At 35.1% G+C, this 23,349-nt stretch overlaps 1 protein-coding gene across 15 annotated transcripts in view; it reads left to right on the top strand.

Moving 5' to 3' along the window:
* The window catches only part of ARB2A (ARB2 cotranscriptional regulator A), a 447,123-nt gene that overhangs the window by 207,263 nt on the left and 216,511 nt on the right, over positions 1–23,349 (top strand). For all 15 annotated transcript variants that reach the window (XM_055086673.1, XM_055086672.1, XM_055086681.1 and 12 more), the window contains one exon: positions 19,713–19,832. In XM_055086673.1, the coding sequence (XP_054942648.1) occupies positions 19,713–19,832 (120 nt within the window). The remainder of the gene's footprint in view (positions 1–19,712; positions 19,833–23,349) is intronic.

Raw genomic sequence — 23,349 nt, 5'->3', positions numbered from 1 at the left:
TAAGCAGGAAGAGTGACCTTCCTTGGTCCTCAAGTGTCCACAGGCCCTCATCACAGTAAGGATCCCATCAGATTTGAGAGTTACTCCTCACCTCACACATGCTCACCTACCTGCCCACATCTTTCTCGATATACATATTATGACCCCTCCCAACTGTCCTGAAAACTCTGGTGATAAGTCCTCCTGCTTTTCAGTTACAGATCAGATAAACAACTCCGGCATTTTCAGTGTGTACTGTGAACTAGAAGAATGGAAGGTCAGTTTTTCAGGCATACCCCCTTTCAAGCCCAAGGTCTATTTTTTACAGGTGGAAAGAATTGGTTGTTGTTAGATTTATACACATACACATGTGTAGTAGTAAGTGATTTTATAAAGTTATTGTGGTTTAAACAGCACATGTGTGTATGTGTATGCGTGTGTATACATATATAAAAAGTACCATTGGGTTAACTCAAGGTTATGGAATCTGAAGTCAGAGAAACTCCACTAGCTGTGTTATGTTGAACAAGTGACTTAAAACTCTCTGAGTATCAGTATCTGTGGAAAGGAGATAATAGTAGCTACTGCCAAGAGTATCATGATGATTAAATGAATTAGAGTATATTAAGCATTTAATACAGTATCTATTTCAGAGTAAGCACTTGAAAACTGTTAGTTATTTTTAATCACTGTTTTTGTGGATTCAGGATTTCTTGAAAATGTCATCCCTTTTCATTTTCCTTGTCCGTTTGAGCTGGCTGAGTTTTAACCTACTATCTTTTTCATCTTCTATGAAGTTTTCTTAAATTTTAAAATAGCAAAAGAATATAGCAGATTTATGGCAGTAGGAAAAAAATCAAATATAAAATTATCTTAACCTTTGGGACAAAAATTTGCACACGTTATTCACTGTTCAAAATACTATCTGACTTATCACTGGATTTACCAAAGTATTAAAATTGTCAATTAGAAAAGATTTTTTTTCTGTTCTATTCAAATATAGATTTACAAAGAATATTATTTGATAAAGAGTTACTATTAGTAACTGATTTTATAAAGTTATGAAGGTTTAAACAGCACATTTATTAGGTAGAAGACACATATATCATATATTTTATAATATTGTTACTGAAATTTGCCTTTAAAAATTAACATTTCCTTATAGCATTCTATTTCTAGATATTTTCCTTTGGTACACTATGACAGTGATCCCATAATCTCATGTTTATGAACTCAACAGAAAATTCTTGTTACACTCTGTATTTTTGTGTTAAGAATAATTTTGTTTTAAATTTGATTTCCAAGTTATACATTCCTTTGTTTCAGAACCTCCACTCTCCTAAGTATCTCTGGAAATGTTTTTTTCAGTTATTTGTTGGTGTCTCATTCCAAGACCCCCAAGGTTTAGCCTGTGCTTTTTGAGTTAAGACATGCTCCCAATCTTCCAGTTAGGTCAACCAGAAAAATTAAGATATGATAGAAGGTCAGTGGAAGAAATTCATATCAAAACAACTACTCACCATGTCATTATGACAGCCTGCTGTAACAAATGTGCTTCTGTTTTAACTTATGACAATTGCTAAAAGTAATTTAATCTGACAGAGGCAGGCTGTTGAAAGGCTCCTGGAGATGTCATAAAAGCGACCTTTCTGCCCATGTGCTGCCAAAAGCCATTTTAACAAGGAGCTAAGGAAACAGTGCAACTTCTTTTGTACTTTGTTAATTAGTTATTGATTTGAAACAATGCACTTCCAAATACTGTTAGAGGAGTTAGATGCCAGCAAGGTCACCATGTGACAGTCTAGTCCTGATGATCTTTATAGCATATGAAGATTCTTTGAAACCTTCTGTTCTGCTATCCTAAAATGGAGATTGTCTGGTTTGCTAAACGACTACAGTTTTATTTTATCATTCATCTTTTTAATTTAAAATATTTTATATAATAATAATCTGATACTTAGTCATATTTTAATTACATGATGTAGTCCAATTTTCAGAATCCTCACTTGTGGATTTAGTCTCAAGTAATTACGTATTCTCCAGAGGAAGTGTTTGTGGTTTGATTAGTGATGCCAAAGGGAACAAGGAAATAATATTTTAGTCTAAAAAAAGGAAGCAAGGTAGAGGTTCTAGAATTCCTTTATTGAATGTACTAGTTGATCTCTTTTTAAAAATTTGGATATATAATTTTAGTTTTGGTGATTTCATCATGTTGCTAATAGAAGTTAAATAAATTTCCTCTAATTCTTTTAGAAGAGTCTTCAGATTTCCTTTCTTAATAAAGTACTTAAGTGTGAGTTAAACCTTCAGGCCCTTGTACACGTTAACTTGCAAGACACTGTGGAGGACAGAAAGATCAGAGGGAGAGCTGGTGTAGCACATGAGTTAACAGTAGGGATTTTCAATTCAGACTTCCTGTGCCCTAATCCTGAATTGCACTAATTAGCTGTTTTAACTTGAACAAGCTACTCAACTTCTCTGTGCCTCATTCATGCAATAGGAATCATAATAGTACCTACCTCATAGTGTGATTGTGAGGATTGAATGAGTTAATACATGTAAACTACTTGATCAGAAACTGGTAAGAGGTAACCACCCAATAAATGTTAGCTGCTATCATTGCTATAATAATTAATAATAATAAAATAAATATTAGTTTTCTTATTTTTTCTCATATTTTTCTTATTAATTAGAATATCTTTGCTGTACATAGGAGATAATAAAAATAGCATGGTAAAATCGTTCTCTGTGTTTTGTGATGGACAATAAAGGAAACATTTGGTGTGACCTTGTTCTAAAATACCAATTTTCTCTTTTACTGTTAAAATGTGTAAAAATTTTCAGTTTGTTTTTATGGTGAAAAATCTAGGCTGTGGTAGAGGAAATCTTTTTCTTAGGATAGAAACATTCTAAAATGCCTGCTTTTTATTAAAACTTTTACACTAATTAGGGCAAGTTGAAAAGTTTTTTTCAAGTTAAATTATTTCAGTAAATAGACAAAACTTCGTGAAAAAGCATATTATGCTAAGCACTGATTTTATTTTAGTAACATCTCCATTAACAAGGAATGCATGTCAAAGTACTGATATTTACAACTATAAACTGGTGAAATTGATAAAAATTTGAAGGGGCTCTAGTAGCTATTGTTGGCTGGATGAAAAGGAAAGATTGCTCTCACCCGGTATGATGTGAATGTGAGAGAGCATATACCTTTCAAACCAGCGGTCCTTTTCCTGGGAATCTGTCTCATTGGAATAAAGCCATTGCTAATTCAAATCTACATTAACATTTTTAAAAAATCAATTGATAACCAAAATTTAATATCTAGATTTAAAATCATAAGATAGACTAGACTTCTAATAAATGAATTCTAGAACTGCTACCTTGTCTTCACCTTTGGAAGCTAAAATTGGACTTAAATTCAAAATTTTCACAAATTTAGAATATCCAAATTTGTTTGAATGAATTAGGTTTGATTATAGCATGTAGAGAAGCTATACTATATAATAAGTTTGAATTAATATTAAAATGTTTATTATTATATTTTCAAGGTGTTTTAAGAAGTTGGTTTATGACAAAGTAAATAATTATTTCAAGTATGTAAGTAACTTAATTACATCTTAGTTATATCATGACTGAATTCAAACATCTATTATAATGCTGTTTGCCATGCTTCACATTTTGTATCTGTTCAACCTCCCTATAATATACTTTTCGTTCCCAAGTTTTTGTTCTATTTGATTAAAAGAAGGTATAATTTTAGAGGTCTCACAGCTTAACCTCCTGTGTACAAATGAGGAATATGAGCATCCAAGATGATAAGTGAACTACCCGAAGTCATAAAGCTGGTTAAATGGCATTCTCTGGACGAGAATCGGTCTTTGTGGGGTGGGGTAGGGGTTGAGAGAGAAAATATGTTGTCGCTGGCAGATGTATGTAATCCTTCCATAGTTTTAAAATAAATCAAATATTTGGGAACAGTTCCTCTTTCACAGTATAATCACAGACAAATCATCTGGTTAACATGTGTCTTACAAAGCAGGGATATCAAATCATAAGCTTTTACATTTGATCCATTGATGCCTAACAATAATTGTCCTGCCTATACAAACGCCTCAGCTTCCTAAGGCCCCCAGGAAATACCAGCTTCCATGAGGATTACTTCCCTTTCTCCATTCCCTACATTTCTATAAAATGTTCTGTGTAATGCCTTACCTTCTTAGATAGAGCGCACTGAAAATAATTTATCTTTTCTTGATGACCCAGGTTTGACATATGAGTTTTTGCTATATTATAATTATTGCTTTAGATTCAGATATAGATACTATGAGACATACTTAGCTTCTGACTATATACCATTTTGTCCAGAGAATGTTCTAGACTGAACTGTCTGGAATGCTTGGCATGTCTTCAGTGTGCTCTCATAATGCTAATAACCTTTAGGTTTATATAACAGTCTAACCTCACCCCTTCCCCAACACACACACATACACACACACACACACACACACACACACACACACACACGGTGTTTCTTTTTACTTCTCACTCTACTGAAGCACAGTCAGCTCTTCATATCCATAGGTTCCACATTCGTGGATTCAACCATTTTATATACATGACTAATATAAAACTAAGTCATTTTATATATAAGACTTGAGCAGAGCAGCCTTGGATTTTGTTATCTGCGGGGAGTCCTGGAACCAATCCCCCACGGATCCCAAAGGATGACTGTATTCATTAAATGGCAGTAGCTGGATCAGCCTTGGTGAGCGAGATGCATGCATGCTTGAGGGCCTACACATCACATCCATCCTTGCCACACTGACTTCTCCATTCACGTGCCGATTGTGCTAGCACTAAGGTAGCCAATAGCAGACTCTGGCAGACATAAACTGTCTGAGTCTTTCTGTCTTCTTGGTTGTTTTATTGCCTCTTCTGAGATGGACACTGTCTGGTGAGTGATAACATGTGATACAAGGATCTTCACTTAGTATACATCATTACTTTCTTCAAGGTTCTAAGAGTGATCGTAGCAAGGAATTATCACCATCTCCCAGGGTCCTTGCTAGGATGTTGTGGTAGGCAGGATAATGGCCTCCAAAGATGTCCATATCCTAATCCCTGAAACCTGTGAGTATGTTATTTCACATGGCAAAGGAATTTTGCAGATGTGATTAAAATTAAGGACCTTAAAATAGGGAGATTATCCTGGATTATCTGGGTGAGCCCACTGTAATCTCAAGAGTTCTTAAAAGTGGAAGACAGAGGCAGAAGTGGGAGAGAGGGAGATGTGACTCTGGAAAAATGACCAGAAAGATACAAGGCTTCTTGCTTTGAGATGGAGGAAGGGGGCAGCAAGACAAGGGGGCAGACTCTAGAAGTTGGAAAAGGCAAGGAAATGGATTTTTCCCTTAGGGCCTCCAGAAAGAACTCCTTGATTTTAGCCCATTGAGACCTATGTCAGACTTTTAATACACAGGACTATTAGATAATAAATTAGTGCTTTTTAAAGCCACTAATTCTGTGGTAATGTGTAACTGCAGCAATAGAAAATTTAGGCAGGTATTAAATCCTGTATCCTGAGTGGGTACTTATATATCAATCAACTTTCCTTTATCCAACTTCATTTTCTGCCTGCCTTGATCCAGCACCTTCAGAATTTAGTCCCCTTGTACTCTGTACTCCTGTTGCTCCTTCCTGTCAGTACTGACTAAGCAACTCCTTCCTGTTACACTTTCTCCCTTAAGAAGTCCAGCACTTCCCTGGCTAGGTTATATTGTGACTTAATCCTAATTGTTGAGCTGGAGTCTGCAGTGGACATGAAAGTGAGGTGGAGGAAGCCATGTTGTCTGGCAAAGGCAGCAGCTTCTGTACCATCTCCAAGCATGGGGAGAGCACTAGCTTTTAACTGGAAGGCATGGGCTACTTCTGCAGGCCCTGAAGGTTCAGGGTAATCTGGGGATTGAGGTGACCCAGTTGTACCCATCCCATGTTTTAGGTTCCACTCCTGAATCAGGGTACTAACCCCACATTGAGACCTGCCAGGGGAGAATCCAGCTTTCCCTGGAGCTCTGCTTCTCTCATAAAAGTACTGGGCCTGGTCCTTAGGTTCTTTGGCCCTCCTGCTGCAGGAGAAGAGAGCCTCTTTATATGCTGCTAAGGAAGCTCTCTGGCTTTCACACTTAGTCTTATGCTGATTAATCACTCTATTGCCTTTGGAAATAGCCATCCAATTCCATAGTCCTTCTAATGATGTACTTTTCGGTGTCAATACATGTACCTGCGTGTACATTCCTTTCTACCAGTATATACTTCCAGTTCATCACTGGTGAAAGTTTTTAGCAGTTGCACTGTTACTATGTAACAGGGTTTATCAGTGCTCCACCTACTACTGGCATTTTCAGCCAGCTGGTGGATAGGTCATCCAGCTCCAAAATTTCTATTCAATACTTTAGAGTCAGCTTTTTCAGACCACTCACTGGAGCCAGCTGTCACAGGTCAGTTTCCCTGGGAAGCAGACTCTGATGCAGAGATTAGCATATAGAAGATTTACTGGGGATTATTCTCAGGATAAAAACCTATAAAGAAGTGAAGGCATCACTACTGACCCTCACAGGGTGCAAAGATAGTCCTATAGAGTTCTCCAAAATTCGGGCAAGGAGCCAGGAACTTATTCTCTAGCACTAACCAGTCTTTGGAAGCAGTTACTCCCCAAGAAGGAAGCATAATCTTGGGCATGGTAGTTCTCTTTCCCTGAAATCAGTGACAGGAAAGAGAGATTTGGGGAATCCTTGGCTGCAAGAGCTGTCAGCCATCAACACTCACAGCAAATGGGAAAATGAGTGCTTCAGTCTTACTGAGGTGCGGGCTTGGGGCACTGAATGGTATATCACAGTCAAACTACAACTATTACTATATGTATTCCTAAATAATATGTTGTTCACTTCGAATTGTTGAGCAGCAAACACAGGCCTAATTGTGTAAGGAAAGGAAAATATTGCTAGTATTAGATGAAAGCTCCTAGTAGCAGATAAGCTGAACACATACTTTGGATCACGCTCTGACTTCAGCTTCCCTAAACATTTACAGCAGGCCCCTTATAGGAAACTCAGGAGACAATATAGTCTTTAAAAACATGGCTTTCAACAGTTGGAGCATTTGGCAGAGGAAATAAGCAGAAATATGGTTAAAGGGAGAGTGCTCTCTATATTTCCTTTTTTTTTTGATATGGACCATTTTTCAAGTCTTTACTGAGTTTGTTACAGTATTGCTTCCATTTTATGTTTTGGGTTTTTGGCCCGAGGCATATGGGATCTTAGCTCCCCAAGCAGGGATTGAACCTGCACCCCCTACATTGGAAGGTGAAGTCTTAACCACTGGACCACAAGGGAAGTCCCTGTATTTCCTGTTTCTAAGCTTATCCTGGTCTATAGCTAGGTCCTACAACACTTTTGTGAAGTATAATGAGTGTCCTCAGCTGAGTCAGCAACAGAGCATTAACAGGACACAGTAATCTCATTAGCAAGTGGTTAGGAAAATCCAAATCCAGGTCAGGCTCATTGGGTCATTATGTCGTAAGATGATGATGCATTTGTAGTGGGGGTCATGGTGATGACAGCCCTCAGCATATTTGTGTCTTGAGTCACATTGCTACCACCTAGTCTGGTTGCCCACTGCATCTGGTGTCCAGCTATCATCCTGACGTCTTCCTTCACCATTTTTCTGAAGATTCCTTTTTTTACTTTCTTGTGTTATTTCTTCTGTTTCCTGTAGTTCATGCCTTTGTCTTTCTTGGTTTATTTCTTACTTTGAAGGAGCACATCTTCCAGTTGTTTCTTTAGAAGAGAGTAATGAGATATACTTTTTTGTTGTTTTTGTGTCTTTATGTCTGAAAATATCTTTATCTTACACTTATGTTTGATGATATTTTAGCTGGGTATAGAATTATAAGTTGGGTGTTATTTTCCTGTTGAATTTTGAAGACTTTCTTTTATCATCTTGATCCTTCTGTTGCTATTAAAAAGTCCAGAATTGTTCTGAATCCTAATCTTTCATTTTTCTATCTTGAAACTTACAAAATATTCTTATCCTGGGTTCTAAATTTCACAATGATAGACCTTTATTTAGATCTGTCCAGCCATTATATTGGGTACTTTGTCAGCTTTTTCAGTCCAACAGCTAATGTTCTGGGAAATTTTCTTAAACATTTTGTTGTTCATTTCCTCCTTTCTATTTTTTTGGATAATGAATCTCTTGAACTTATTGTTTGATTTATTACTTTTCTATTTTTAATATCTTTTATTGCTTCTAGAAGATTTCTTTAACTTAACCATCTGACTCCTCTATCAGATTTTTCATTTCTGCTATTTTGCATTCAATTTTCTAGAGCTCTTTTTATTTTTTGAATATTCCTTTTAATAGTATCCTGTTCTTGTTTTATGAGTGTACTGTTTTCTCTGATCTCTCTGATAATAATAATGGCAGTGTTTCTGAAATTTTCCTCTTTCTGCGGAGTCTCAGTTTCTTCCAAGTTGCCTTTTTCTATTTATTCTGGTCTCTCCATTTTGTATTATAGGCTGTCTTCATGTGTCTAATAATGTTTGGCAGTCTGTTCATGTTTATCAGTGGGAATTAAAAAGCTAATTGGAACCTCTGAGTGTATAGGTGAGACATGTGATGTTTGAGCTTCACTATTAGTAATCTGAGTAGTCTGTTGGGAATTTTCCTCCATGCCCACCCCCATCCATCTGTCTCTGTTTTTTGTGGGTTTTTTGGTATTGGAATTTTTTTCCAGCTTTATTGAAATATAACTGAGATATAACATTGTACAAGTTTAAGGTATACAAGGTAGTGATTTTATATATGTATGTATTACAAAATGATTACCACAATAAGTTAGTTAACACATCTTAGGTTAGTTAACATGTCTATCACATCGCATAGTTACACTTTTTTTGTGTAGTGAAAACTTTTGAAATCTGCTCTCTTAGCAACTTTCAAATATACAATACAGTATTGTTAACTATAGTCACCATGCTGTTTCATTGCATCTTCAGAACTTATTTATCTTATAACTGGAAGTTTATACCTTTTGACTACCTTCACCCATTTTCCCACCCCCCTTGCTCCTCACCCTGGCAACCACCAATCTGTTCTCTGTTTCAGAGTTTGATTTTTTTTTTAGATCCCACATATAAGTGAGATCATACAGTATTTGTCTTTCTCTGTCCATCTGTATCTTTAGAACTTTTATTTAACCTGGTTTGATTTTCCAAAGAAGATTCCTCTAGTCTTCTGCCTAGAGACTGAAGGTCTGACTACTTACAATCTGAAAGTTTAGAAGGGATGAAGGCTGGGGGAGGAGAGGGAAGGTAGGTCACTACATTCCATATCAATTTGCATATGGTACTGATATCCCCATTTCAAAATCTCTCCTGTCAGAATGTGGAAAGACATTTACTGAGCTGCATGGAATGGAAGAGGGGGAAAAGAACTGATGTCAAACAGTCTTATTTTAGCACATACATCCACTCTCCTTCAATCCTGGGGGTACCTAGAATACTATCTCTGTGCTTTGGAGGATTTTGCAGTATAAATGGAATTGGTTTTTAGCTTTCCCCATCGCCAGCTTGGGATTTGACTTTCTCACATCTGCTAAATCAGTTACCATTCTTATATCTGCTCATCTTCCAAATGTCGTGGTGTTTTCTCCTCCCTTGTCCTTCTAGGCCTTGTGGATTTATGTCTTTGAAAAAAAAATCTTTTACTGTAGTGTTTATAGGGTATGGGGAGATAATGCTGTCTTAAAAATATGGATGTTTAATCTGCCACTGTAAGCTGGAACTGAGATTGCAAGTATTTACAGCAAGGGTCAACAAACTTTTTCTGACGCTGCCAACCACTGATTCTAACACTATAGTTTTGGCTTTTCTAGAACTTCCTATAAAATGAATCATACAATATGTAGTCTTCTGTGTCTAGCTTCTCTCACTTAGCTTTATTCTTTGTTATGGATGACTGAATGGCAGAAAATTAATAATAGATCTCAAGCTAGGTTCAGTTTAATTCTCATAAGGTGGCAGAGGTGATTCAAGGAAAAGGAGGACACATTTAACTTCAGAAAACCAACAGCTTCATTTCACAAAGAAAGTTTTTTGTCATGTGAACCTGGCCCACGGTGCATGATGACTTCATAAGCAACACTTGTCCCGTTTTTCTTAAAGGCCCTTCGCCATTTGGTTCATTGCTATATAGAGCAACGACCTTGATTATGCCTACATAGAGCAAAGGATATTAAGGTGTTTTAACACGGCAGTATAAAGTGATTAAGATTACTGATATGGAGTTGGACTACCTAGGTTTGAATTCTGGCTCTGCCCTATACTAGCAATTTTCTTGAGTAAGTTCCTTAATCATTTTTTTTGCCTGTTTATCTGATTATGAGGGTAAAAATAGTACTTCATAGGATTGTCAGAATTAAATGAGTTAATACCTGTGAAGTATTTAGATCCTTGCCTGCCTCCATATGTGCTATAAAAGCATTTTTATGATTGTATTGTAGATTGCACTAAGAGAGGCAAGCCTAAATTTTATTAAAGTGAGTAGGATCATCATTGTTTACTTTGTCAGAAATGCTCTGGAGCATGGTTTTGGAATCTAAGAATCCTACCAGCTCTTATCTTCCTTTCATTCCAGGGTATACCTATTTTGTGGCAATTATGGCCCAATCACAAAGCATTTGGCACCATTTCTATAAATAATAGGTTATAATTAATTGATTATCCATTTTTTCCCCTAACTTCATTGGTTAATTGTTGTTTGAACTTTATATTCAAATGGATATAAAGACAAAATTTAACTTTAACACATATCATTTAAAAGAGTAGGTAGTATAGCGTAGAAGTTCAGATGCTAGAACCAGACAGACTAGTTTGTAATCGGGCAAGTTGTATGACCTTGAATAAAATAATTAATCGCTGTAAACTGTGATATTTAGAGTGTCTGTGTCATAAAGTCATTGTAAAGATTAAATGAGAGAAAGCATATAGCCAGTTCAAGTGGTTAGTGCCCTAGGCAAGATATGGTGATAGCTTGGGCTGAGATAGTAAGCGTGGAAATTGAGAGAAGTTTATGGATTCTAGAAATATTTTGGAGGATAAATTAAGTTTGATCAATAAGAGAGATAGAGGAAGAAGAAGATGTCAAGGATGACTTCCAGATTTTTGGCATGAACAACTGGGTTAGTGGAGGTACCACTTGACAAGACGAGAAAGGCTAAAGGAAGAACAGATAATAGGATTTGGGAAACCGATACAGAGTTTACTATTGGACATGTTAAGATTGAAAATCTGTGAAATTCAAATGTGTGATATGGTTCTGTATACCGGTCCTTTGTCAGTTATGATCATTATGAATGTCTTCTATTTATAGTTTATTAAATATAGCCATATAGACAAGTAAGGTAGCCTTGAATCTGTCTCTAAGATTGATGGCCGTCAATAATATCTTGACACATACAAGGTAGGAAAAAAATTGATAGTTTCAAAATAGCTCAAGCTTATATTTCTTTTGTTTATTTTCATTACGTTTAAGGTTGAATTGTATGAAATTGCTATTTTTAAGGTCAAAAATGTCTAATATTGGTAACTTCATATGGTTCCATTTAATATTTAAAGACCAAATAATGGTTCTTTATTTTTGAAGATGTTTTCGCTAGATGTATGCTGTAACATCAGTTTTTATGCATGCATATGTACTCCTAGTCCTTTAATCATCATTAAACACAAAGGCCTATACTTTTTAAAAGATAACACATTTAAAATATGACAAAATGAAGATAAATTTTTAATCCAAAGTATTTAACTGGATTAAAATAAAATTATATTCCATATGACATTACAAAATATATTTTACACATAACTGTTCTTATAAATGTTTTGTTCTGTACTAATGTACAATTTATACTCTTTTCATGTACAAAGGAGTTGAATAACTTAATCATCTAAAAGTTTAAAGCTAAACCATATGATTTTCTTGCGTGTGTCTTTCTGGATTAGGGTCATATGCTATTTGTGTTTCATTTCTTCTGAAAGCATACCCTACTGACCAATTCCTAAAAGTATAAATTTTCTTTTATCTTGTACTTGTGGATTGGTTGGGTGCAAGAAGGTAACTTACATTTTTGCATCCTCATAAATCCCTCTGACTTGGATATCTGCCTCCCATTTGGATTTCATTTAGCCATATTTTACATAATGAGGTTTTAGCGTCTTAAAAGAAACAACTTTGATTTGTAGATTTTGTCATAAAAAAGTGTGGGATTTTATATTAGTGTTCTTTCTTCAGCTGATGCCTCCAGTGTAAATAGCAAATCAGTGAGAGAACTAAGGGCAGCTGGTGAGTGTGTGTGTGTGTGTGTGTGTGTGTGTGTGTGTGTGTGTGTGTGTGAGTGATATGTGACATAGCCGGAGTTAATGACATAGGTATGTGCTGGTTTAAAGTAAAAAATGCTAGACTCTATTAGTCATAAAGAAACTTTCTTAGTAGATATGCTTACCATTGTAATCACAGAAAGACTTATATGAAGTAAAACAAAATAATCTTGAAGTTTTGATTTTAAAATTGGACATTTGAAAAACCCTAAAATTCATTCAATTTTCATTTTACTTTTCCTAAAATCAGTTATAAGTTTAAAATATATATTATAGGAGAACTCATTTTATAACTTTGTAGCAACAGGTTAGCTGAAGAAAAATCTGTCAGGTTTGGCAATGGTTCAGAAAATATGTGAACCTGTCACTGTAAGCAGTCTCAAAGGGCGAAATGCTTTACAGGAGCTAATTAACCTTAGAAAATAATTACACAAATATGCAAATGTTGTTTAGATAATTCCACGTGTTATCAGCTCAGGTATTCCATCATAAATGCAGACCTTGCAATGCCTAGGTAGTAGAATCTGGCATAGTTGATAAGGCTTTGGTTACTGTATCACTTCTGTTTGGCATTTAACAATTAATGATGGCAAGAGTACATCAGGAAATTCAGCCTGTACTCTGAATACTGCTGAGCTCCACGGTGTAAATATTCTATGCATTCTGTCACTAGCAAGTTCTAATTAACCGATTTACTTTTGTCTTCATGCACTTTGTATATTTGCATATTTTTTAATCATCCAGCTTGAAGTTACTCAATACAAAATGCACTCTGATGTGAAAGTCATGGAGAAACCTGTAAAGTAGATTTAGTATGTTTGCATTTCTGTAATTGAGGCATATTATAAAATCTTTCCTCTTGAAATCTGTTTAGTTTCAAAAGACACTGCTGGTAATATACACTCTGTGGGTTCTGGTTTATAAATATATAATGATTGTGGACACAGTGTGGGCTGTGGGTTGGAATGACACAGATGTGCCTTGGAACAGCACCGTCTCATTTATAAAATGGGGTTTTAGTAATGTAATATGTCAGAAATATATATTAAAAACTGCTCTAAGTTTATTAATTTCTGTGCTACCATTATTGGGCTTAACTGTTGCAGGAGGCAGCAAATATTTGGCAGAATTTGTTGCATCTTATAATGATGAGGAACTGGCTTTCCTAAACACTTGAATAGGAAAAAGCCATCCATTTGTGAAAGACTTGGGAAATAGTCACATAAGAAAGCCAGGTTTTTTATAGCTAAGGTTTATCTCCTTTATCACCTGTTTTTAAAAATAATACATTGAGTTAAACTATTTCTTAATTATAGTCCTTCAAATACGGAATTCATGTAGCATCATTAACTTTCTTTTGACGATTCAGGATCACTATTGTTCCTGTCAGTTATTGTGCTTTAAATGCAGCACTGCCCTCAAGTTGCTCAGTGACAATGCTAGTAGTCTCAGACTCCTTGCGCTATATGTGCTCTTCCAGTTTTTGTGGGTTTTCTGTTTTTTCAACTATCACTTTTTACTCTTACACCTATTTGAAACAACCCCTTTGATTTGCTGCTTGTAAACATGCAGTGAGTTTGGCGCAGATGTTAGAATTTGTTAGATATGAAGATGTAAAGATCCCACTCGATGCTGATTCCCCCTAAGAAGCCAGCAGTAGTTATTCAGTAGGATTTCTGATTTTTTGGTTGTTGTTTTCTTATTTTATAATAAAGAGCATTCACTTTGTACTAATTTTGGAAAGTTCAGAAAGATCTAAAGGAGCTAAAAATAGAAAATATTCATAATCCCACCATCCATAAGCAGCTGCTTTTAATATTTTTATTTGATTCTTCCTAGTCTTTTTCAAGCCTTTTTTCATAGTGAAAATTATACCACCTATAAACTTAGATGAACTGCATGTATTACTTCATAAACTCACTGAATACTATAGCTACTTAGACAGATAAACTATAATTTACTTAAATATTTATTTTTGCATTATTGGACATTTAGGCGTTATCCAATTATTTGCTTCTGTAAATGAGACAGTGATAAACGTCTCTGAACATCATTCATTTGCCACTTTCCAGATTATTAGAAGCTAGATTCCTGAAATGGAGTTTGAATATTCCTTTGTCTTGGTTTTTGCAATGCATTTCATGGTACTTGTCAACAGTGTCATTGCCAATAGTACTAGTATTGTTAGTCGTTTATTAAATGCCTATAACATGCCTTCTGTTTATAGTTTGAATCCAAAAGAGAATCTACCTTCAAATTGCTTATATTCTAGAAGGAAGAAGTGACATGGCAGATTAAATAAATAGCAGGATAGAGAAGAACCAATGAAATAGTACAGGATTCAATTTAAGCTACCATGGCTAATAGTAAAACTGACATGTAAACTTGAGCCAACAATATTTTACAGTAGTTTTAAACATAGTCAGGATAATAATACATGTAAATAGATTAAATACTTGCCATATATTGCTTGTAAGATGCTGTGGGTCAAAGGTTAGCAAACCTCTTTCCCCTTCTGTATGAGAATCTGACTTTCAGTTAACTTTCTAGCTCTATGTCCCTGGAAGCCTGATAAGGTGGTGTCTTAAGTTGGGTTTCCCAGGTAACAGATTCTGAAGTTGCATGTAAGAAGTTTGTTGGGGAATTCTCTTGGGATCAGCACCTGTAGGAGAGCAAAACAACAGATTTTGGTCGAAGGAGTTGAACTTCAATATAGTCACAACAAAGGCCTCATCTAACTCCTTGGTGATCTCTGGATCTGGGATGGCTTTTCAGAGATGTCCTGCCTTGAGGCAAGAGATAGGTCCTTTATAGATCCACATCATCTCAACCAGACATTGGATGTAAATTGCCTCAGAGGTGGGATTGTAACTTTAGTCAAGATAGCTTTATTTGTCTGAGGGCAATTCCTAGAGAGTACCTCAGTTGAAGCTATCAGCTGCCAAGTGTGCCACTTGCACAGCTCAGGAAATGAGTGCCTCTAACTAAAGGAGGCTCTGGGAAACATACCATGGCATCCACTCTAAGTGGTTGGTTGCTGAGCAACACTGCCTATGGTAGAAAATGACCCCTGGTTGGTAAACTGCATCTGGATTAGAAGGAATTATAATGAACTATAAATATCATAATTTTGATCTTCCCTGAGGGTAGTAACTCTTGTAATTGGGCAAGTCCCTTGCAGGCAAGGACCCTGGAAGCCATGCCTATGGAGTTGTTGCAAGAGGTATTGGCTTCTGTAGGTTATAAGACTTTTAAGGCAGGATAACTCCTGTATCTGCCCAAGGTGAGTCCGATTCCCTCACTCCTGAGCTAACACCCCATGGGCCAAAGAGAGTAACTCCCACAAGGTTCTGTGTTGTGTCTGCTACAGGAACTGCTGTGAGGCTTCCATTAAAAGGAATGCCTGCTGCTGCCCTGATGGCAAACTGTGATTCCTACCCTGGATCTTTTTGGGTCAATGTGTGGCCTAGAATAATCTTGTATAATGGTTTAGTTGTGCCTATGGATAACCCCCTAAATAGGTGTTATAGACATTTTTTTTCAATTGAGTCTGGCTTTTTAGAACATTAGGTTTTAAAATCTAAAACTAAAGAATAATTTGATGACCTCACAGTTAGGTTGAACATGTTTAAGTACTTGGGGCACATGGATACTTGAGATTTCTTTTTCCTGCTGCTCATAGACCATTTTAACAGATATCGCCATAGACTGTGGAAGAAAAGACTCAGCTATAATACTAATCTCTGAAAACACTAGTCTTTATATGTGAACAGTGGAAAGAACTGTTAGTTCTTAGCTCTCCTTTAGTCACAGATGGGACATTTGGGCCTGCTTGGCAGTTTCCCTTATATATCAAAGTTTTGCTGAGTTTTCCTCTGTAATTACTTATTCCATCCCTTCCTTTCCATTCACTCTGCCATCACCCAAGAGAGAGTCTATTACTGCTGAACTGCTCCCTTGGAAGTGTTCTCACCTTTAGGTTTTGCCTAGTCTGAGCTGCATTACCCATGAGATCCCAGACTGGATTTCATGATAGCAGTTTTGTCTAGGATTTTCAGACTATTCATGTGTAATCCAGATTTTTCCTGGAGCATGAATAAGATCCCTGGAAATAGTAAGAAGGAAGGCTGGAAAGATGGGTTTAGAGATGTTGGCTAAAGAGTTCCAGTTATTTATTTTGTAGGCAGTGGCAACCATTTCAGTAAGTGACCTTTCAGGCAGGAGAGTGAGTTGATCAGAGCCAGGCTTCAGCAAGATTAAGCTGGCAACAAAGTAAAGGGAGAGACTAAAAGAAATGAGACTAGTTAAGAATCCATTGTAGGAGGACTCAAAATGAGGTGGGAATGAGAGGGATGGGACAGATAGGCTCTCAACAGTATAAAGGAAGAATTAGTGACTGTGAGAAGAAAGCAGGCAGGACTTCACTGTGTGAATTTATAACAGACCCATTGGACTTGGTGTCAAGACAGTCCATCAAGGAATAGAGAAAGTAATACTCCTCACACACTAATGCCTCTCCTGTCTTTATGTGTTAACACCCTTATGAAATTGCAAATACATTGAAGGCCAGGATCATGGCTTAGTTCTTATCATTCTTACATTTCCACTTCCAGCGCGGAGCCTAGGGGGACAGAGTAATCTAATCTCCTATGTGTTTTTATTCTGTCCATATATAGAAGAATATTTAGGACCATCACAGATATTTCACATTGTTAGTTCTGCCAACTGTCAGCAGATAGAAGCTCTGTTATCTCTATTACTGTTTTGTTTCTACATTTCATTGTGAGATTTAACTAGGGAGACCAGGTATCTGGATTTTCTCTAGACAGTCCCAGTTTAGACCTGTTCTCCGAGCACAATTACTAACATTACCTTTCTTCACTCTCAAAGGTTTGTAGAATAAATTCTATGGTCACTTTATATATATGTACAGAAAAGTGCTAAGTATGTATTAGTCAGTTTAACTATAACTATAAAGAACACACTTGTGTAACTACTACCCCAGTCAAGAAATGAAACATTGCCAGCCACTAGAAGTCTATTTCCCAATCACAACTCCATCTCTCTTCCTTAGAGTTAACCACTATCCTGCTTTTAATGATAACTATTTTCCTACTTTTTATACTAATGAAAGCTAAATTACTAAAGCCAAAAATGCCTACAAAGATTTCCTTCCAATTATGATTCTTCTATTTATTTTACATACTTTAGGTGTGGGTAATTTCGTATTTATGTTGCTAATAGATATCTTTGAAAGTATATTTGTATTTTAGTATATGACTACAAGGTTGTAAGTAATCATTTCTGAAGATACATGTTGTGTTTTTGTTATTTATTTATTACCCTGTGATTTAATGAAGAAGACACAGCTCTTGGCCTCAGGAATTTGATTAACAAGCAATTACAATACAAACTATTCAGTGCAATAATGGGAACATGTACAAGATGTGGCTGTAGGACATTACCTAGCCTTGGGGATGAGAGGGAAAACTTTCACTAGAAGGTGATGTTTCATTTGAGTTCTGAAGACAAGTAGGAATTATGCAGGTAAAGGTGGTGGGTGAATTAAAGGCAGAACACTTGGGTCACTTTCCAAACACCAATAACAAAAACAGCCCAGAAATAAGAAAAGTATGGCACAGTTAGGTTACTATAAGTTGTTCCCTGCATTTGGAACACAGAAAGTCTTCTCTGTAGTCTGTCATGGCTGGAGAAGTGTATCTTTTGGGTCATCGTATTTTGCACATACATTTCGAGGCAGAAGCCAGATCATGTAAGGCCTTAGTGTCATTCTGAGTTTGAACTTGGTACTGAGGGCAATAAAAACACTTCAAAGAGTTCTAAGCAGTGAGTGAGTAACATGGCCACATGACCATATTTGCATTTTTGAAAGGTTATTCTTACTACGGAATTAGAGAGAGCATTTAAATGGGCAATCCTAGAGGCAGGGAAACTTGGACTGTAGACTGTTGCAGTCATCCACTTGTGAAAGGATGGGCTTGAGCTAAGCCAGAGGAAATGAGAAGGGAGAGAAGTGGATGGCTTTAAGAGACAGTTGGGGACAGAATCAACAGGTCTTTATTGATTGATTTTATGTGGAGTTTGAGGGAGAGGGAAATAAAAGGTGATGCTCAGATTTCAGCAGGAGGTGGGGAGCAAAGACAGTGACACAGGTTTGGAGAGGAAATTATTAGCAAGGTGTTGAATTGGTTGAGTTTGAAGTATCTGTGGGGCATTCAAAAGGAAATGACCTTGGGTCTGGAGCTCTGGAGAGAAGTTCAGGGTGGAGATAGTCATTAGGGAACAATAGCTTTTAGGTGGTAAGTGAAGCCATTCATATGGACCCTAATATATTTAAAAATTTCTGAGATGGAAAATGTGAATAAATTGTGTTCATTGTCTAGTACCATGACATCCTTAGGGAATTAGTCTTTTGGTGTTAAAGCTTCCAAGAAATATTCACACAAAACATTTTCACGATCTGTTTTAGTTTTTATCAGTTTGCGTTTTTTTAGCTCTTTGGTTGTTTGTTTTTTCTTTTTTTTCCTTTTTCATATTATCCGAGTTTTAGGTTTAATCACAAAATGTTCCCGCTATAGAAATAAACACAATAAAATGAAGTTATTATAGAACTTTTGGAACTAAAGCAACATTCATACATTTATTAGGGATTAGAAAATTAGGAGAAGTATAAAAGGTCCCAGGTTTATATGTAGATTTCTTCCAGTTCTAGAAATAAAATAGGTATGGAAAATTCTTTTAGGAAAAAGGTGTATTTTTAAAATAATATAAATTGAAAATATTTTTTGTTAATTTTCTGCGTATTTTCAGCTTACAGAGGTACTTAAAACTTTATAAATCAAATAATTTAGATGTATGTATACTATAAATTTTTTCAGGTATACATATAGAAACGTATCTGATTTTTCTTAGTGTTACACTGTTTTATCATAAGACCACTATAACTTTCTGCTATGTAATTCTAATGTACTTAGATATATTTTAATATCTCAAATATGCCCAGAATGAGCAATTTCCCCTCAAAAATGTACTTATTTTAAATACTTTCTTTCAGAATATTATAGTAGCACTTAAATTTAGCAGTAATTTACTGATAGTTTAATACTAATTTATTCCCTAATTTGGATCTTCAATGTAGTCTTTTTGTATTGTTATTATTTGGAATGAGCTATAACCATCTTATTTCTTATGCTATGTAAGCAAGCATATAATTTAATTTTTGATTACTATGATAATAATTAGATACAGTATGATATATGATATTTGTTTTACTTATAGGAAAATGGTTCTCCTGAAGAACATGCAGTCTATGTGTGGGACCATTTCATAGCCCAATCTGCAGCTGAGAATGTATTTTTTGTTGCTCATAGCTATGGAGGACTTGCTTTTGTTGAACTGGTAAGTGCACATTTAACTCTTTCTAATTTCCAAACTCCTTACAGATTTATCCCCTCCACTCCCTTTTTCTTGGTGTCATTACTTTAAATTATTTTATAAAGGATGAAAATTACATATTTTGAGTAAATAATTTTATGATGTTTAAAAAGAGTATATTTCTTTATTGTGCTTTTTTAGCACTTTTCAGTGCTAACCAGAAAGCTTTTTGCCTGTTCCTTATTTACATAGTACTTTTTTTATAACATCTTTATTGGAGTATAATTGCTTTACAATGGTGTGTTAGTTTCTGCTGTATAACAAAGTGAATCAGCTATATATATACATATATCCCCATATCCCCTCCCTCTTGAGTCTCCCTCCCACCCTCCCTATCCCACCCCTCTAGGTGGTCACAAAGCACCGAGCGGATCTCCCTGTGCTTTGTGGCTGCTTCCCACTATACATATTACACTTTAACTTCTACATTATAGCCCCACTTTCCATATATTTTATATTTGTGATTCCTGTTTTATGTGTACATCGTTGAAGCATTATTATCTGTAAAGTGTTTAAAATTTCAGTAGACCCTTTGACAAAACTACTATCTCTTCAAATTAGTACTTCATCAGAATCCATATAATTAGTATTAAAACTATCAGAAAGCTTCCATTAATCTAAGTGGAACTCAATGCTTGTCATAAAAATCTTTGCATTTCAAAATAATCTGATTCCTAGGGTGAAGATTATGTGTACATAATGGAAAAATTATCAAGATTTCTAAATTTGGTCAGTATGATATGCAGTATTGCAGTTAGCACACTTTGTGCAGGTATGAATGATTAATGATATATAATCAGTCCTAAAAATGTGCTCCATGTCCATTACCCCTTATGTCACAGGAAGGTACCAGTGCTCTAATAAAATGATTAATTTGATAAAAGTGCATTTGATAATGTTAAATCCAAATAGCCTAAAGTGGACATTAAAAGCCGGCACAGCATTGGTTGTCTAATTTTTGTTTCTAAACTTTGCTGTGTATTTCTCTTCATCATGGAAATTAAATATATTTACATGGTCTTTTCAACTTTCCCACACCTTATTGCTTACCCACATGATTTAGGTATAAAACTAGCGGTGACACCTGAGAACACTTTAGCTGACCTAAATTTACAATACTGTGTTCTCTTAAGATCAGTAAATAAATCATTTATTTCTTAAATTGATTTCACTTTTTAGAAATTGTATTCAAGTACTTTTAACTGCTGAATTTATTTATTTTAATACATAATGGGTATCTTAAGATAGCTCTCTAATATACAAGTATGACGTCCTTTTTAAAATGTGAATGTTGCTTTTCAAATAGTTCTTTTAACCATACAGATATAGATATATACACACACACACATATATAGCTGATATATATATGTACCTTATGTTTTCTTTCTGTAAACCATTAAATTACATAAAACATGAAATTTCATGATTTACAGAATAACTTAAAATATGTCTGAAGGCCTGTAAGACTATTCAAATTGCAGATTTTTGTAAAACATAAATTTCCATATTTTTACCTTAAGGCAGTTAACAAAAACCTTTTGTACATCAAATTTGGAATTTAAGTGAATTTTGGACAGTTTTAGAAATGAATTTAAGATGCCAGAGTAACAGATGACCAGTGTGTCAGTCTTATTTTGCCTGTCCTTCTTGTCACACACTGGTGGATATTTCTGCACTTTTGTTCCACTTTAATATAAAGCACACAGATGTTTCAGAACAAGACTTGACTTCTGACCTTGAGGCTATTAGGGTCAGGGTCCTCAGGGCCTGTGAAATTATCACAAGCTGAGCTAAAGTTTTTCTCCATCACAGGAAGTAACCAGTAAGTAAGAAGTTAAAAAGGAGCTTTGTCAGAGAGACAAGATGGTCTCAGTAAGGGTCAGCTTCTGTAGTCTGCTATCTCTGCAGGAGGTGCATGCATGGGAGGAGGAATATAATATAACCACTGGCACATCACATATCTGACAGGCAACACCAGGACTGAGAAGTCTATTTAATGTAATATACCTTGTTTAGGTTTTAAAATATTAATGACGATTATCTCAACTTCATATATTTGCTACTTTTTGTCAAGTAACTTTGATGGGGGTATGTAAAGAAGGTGTATAGATGGTGGAAGCTAAAGAAAAAGTAGTTTATGACCTATTGAAAAAAACTTCTCTAAACAAATAACATAATACACTAAGTTTTACATACATTTTTGACAATGCTTGATTAATATATTTAAGGCCATTGTGTTTCTACTTAATTTCAAGGATTTTTGAAAGATAGCATTGATAAACAACAAAAAAAATTGAAATATGTTTAAACCTTTTGTTTTTGCCTAAAGCTGAATAATATTCTTTCCTATTCTCCCCATTATTCTTAGAGGAAAACTCATGGTGTTTAAAATGTTGACAAATATTCATTCTCTCAGGATTTTTCAACATATGTATATTATATGAAATTGTTTTACATGGATTAAAATATTTAATATTAACTTTACAAGAAAGTGAGTTGTGGACATCTTAAATTATGGTTTAGTTTTTTTATCTCAATAGTACATTATACACATCAGACATGAAATCTTTGGGATTTCAGTAAAGTTTAACTTTTCAAAAATTATCATAAAATTGTACTCCTGATTCAAGACTACACACACATACACACACACACACATACACACACACACCCCTTATAGATGGAACAGCGCTAGTTTGTAGCATTATGTTTGAATGCATGGAGATTGTTTTTCTACCATCCTCATTCAAGTTCACATTCTTTTTTAGGTCATGAATTTTAAGAAAATTTATTTTAGATGTGAACTGTGTGACTAGTACAGTTTCAATATTACATGTAATTACTTATAGTGCTTTTTGTTTAAAAACAGGTACCAGTCAGGACCCATGCTAAAATGTATCTTGCCAATTTATTAAGTTAAAATTACGTATAATTGGAGTTTAAAATTAAGGTACTACTAATAGAAATCTGAAAAATTACTTTTAAATTTAGAGCACAAAATAGTTGTAGAGCTTTCATATTTTGCTAATTGTTGTTTTTGAAAACTGAGAACATAATTTATTATTATATCCTATTTTGAAGTGCTAAAATTCGCCTGAAGAATACAAGAGGTAGTTAAGAGATTTATTTTCAAAACCAGTGTTCAGTTTATGGTAGTAAATATTGGAATTTGATCAGGCCTAACCTCATAAAACAGTATACAGTTGACTATAATAATGAGAAAAGTCATACTAAAAATATGCTTTTCACTGCTTTTATTCCCACTATATGGAAACAACTCAAGTTTCTAATTCTCTAAACTTTCTGTAATCCTAGTAAAAATAGATGTTGTTAAGACAGCTCTGGTAACAATCCTAGCATTCAGTCATTAAAGCAAAAGGGAAGAACTATTTATTTTATGAGTTGATAATGAATTTTAAAAGTAACATACCTAGTCTATGCTATCTTTTCTGTGTATTTAAGAATAATGCCAATATATAAT

This window comes from Physeter macrocephalus, chromosome 8 (assembly GCF_002837175.3).
Source record: "Physeter macrocephalus isolate SW-GA chromosome 8, ASM283717v5, whole genome shotgun sequence".
NCBI lineage: Eukaryota > Metazoa > Chordata > Mammalia > Artiodactyla > Physeteridae > Physeter > Physeter macrocephalus.
This window is presented reverse-complemented; position numbering and strand designations above follow the sequence as displayed.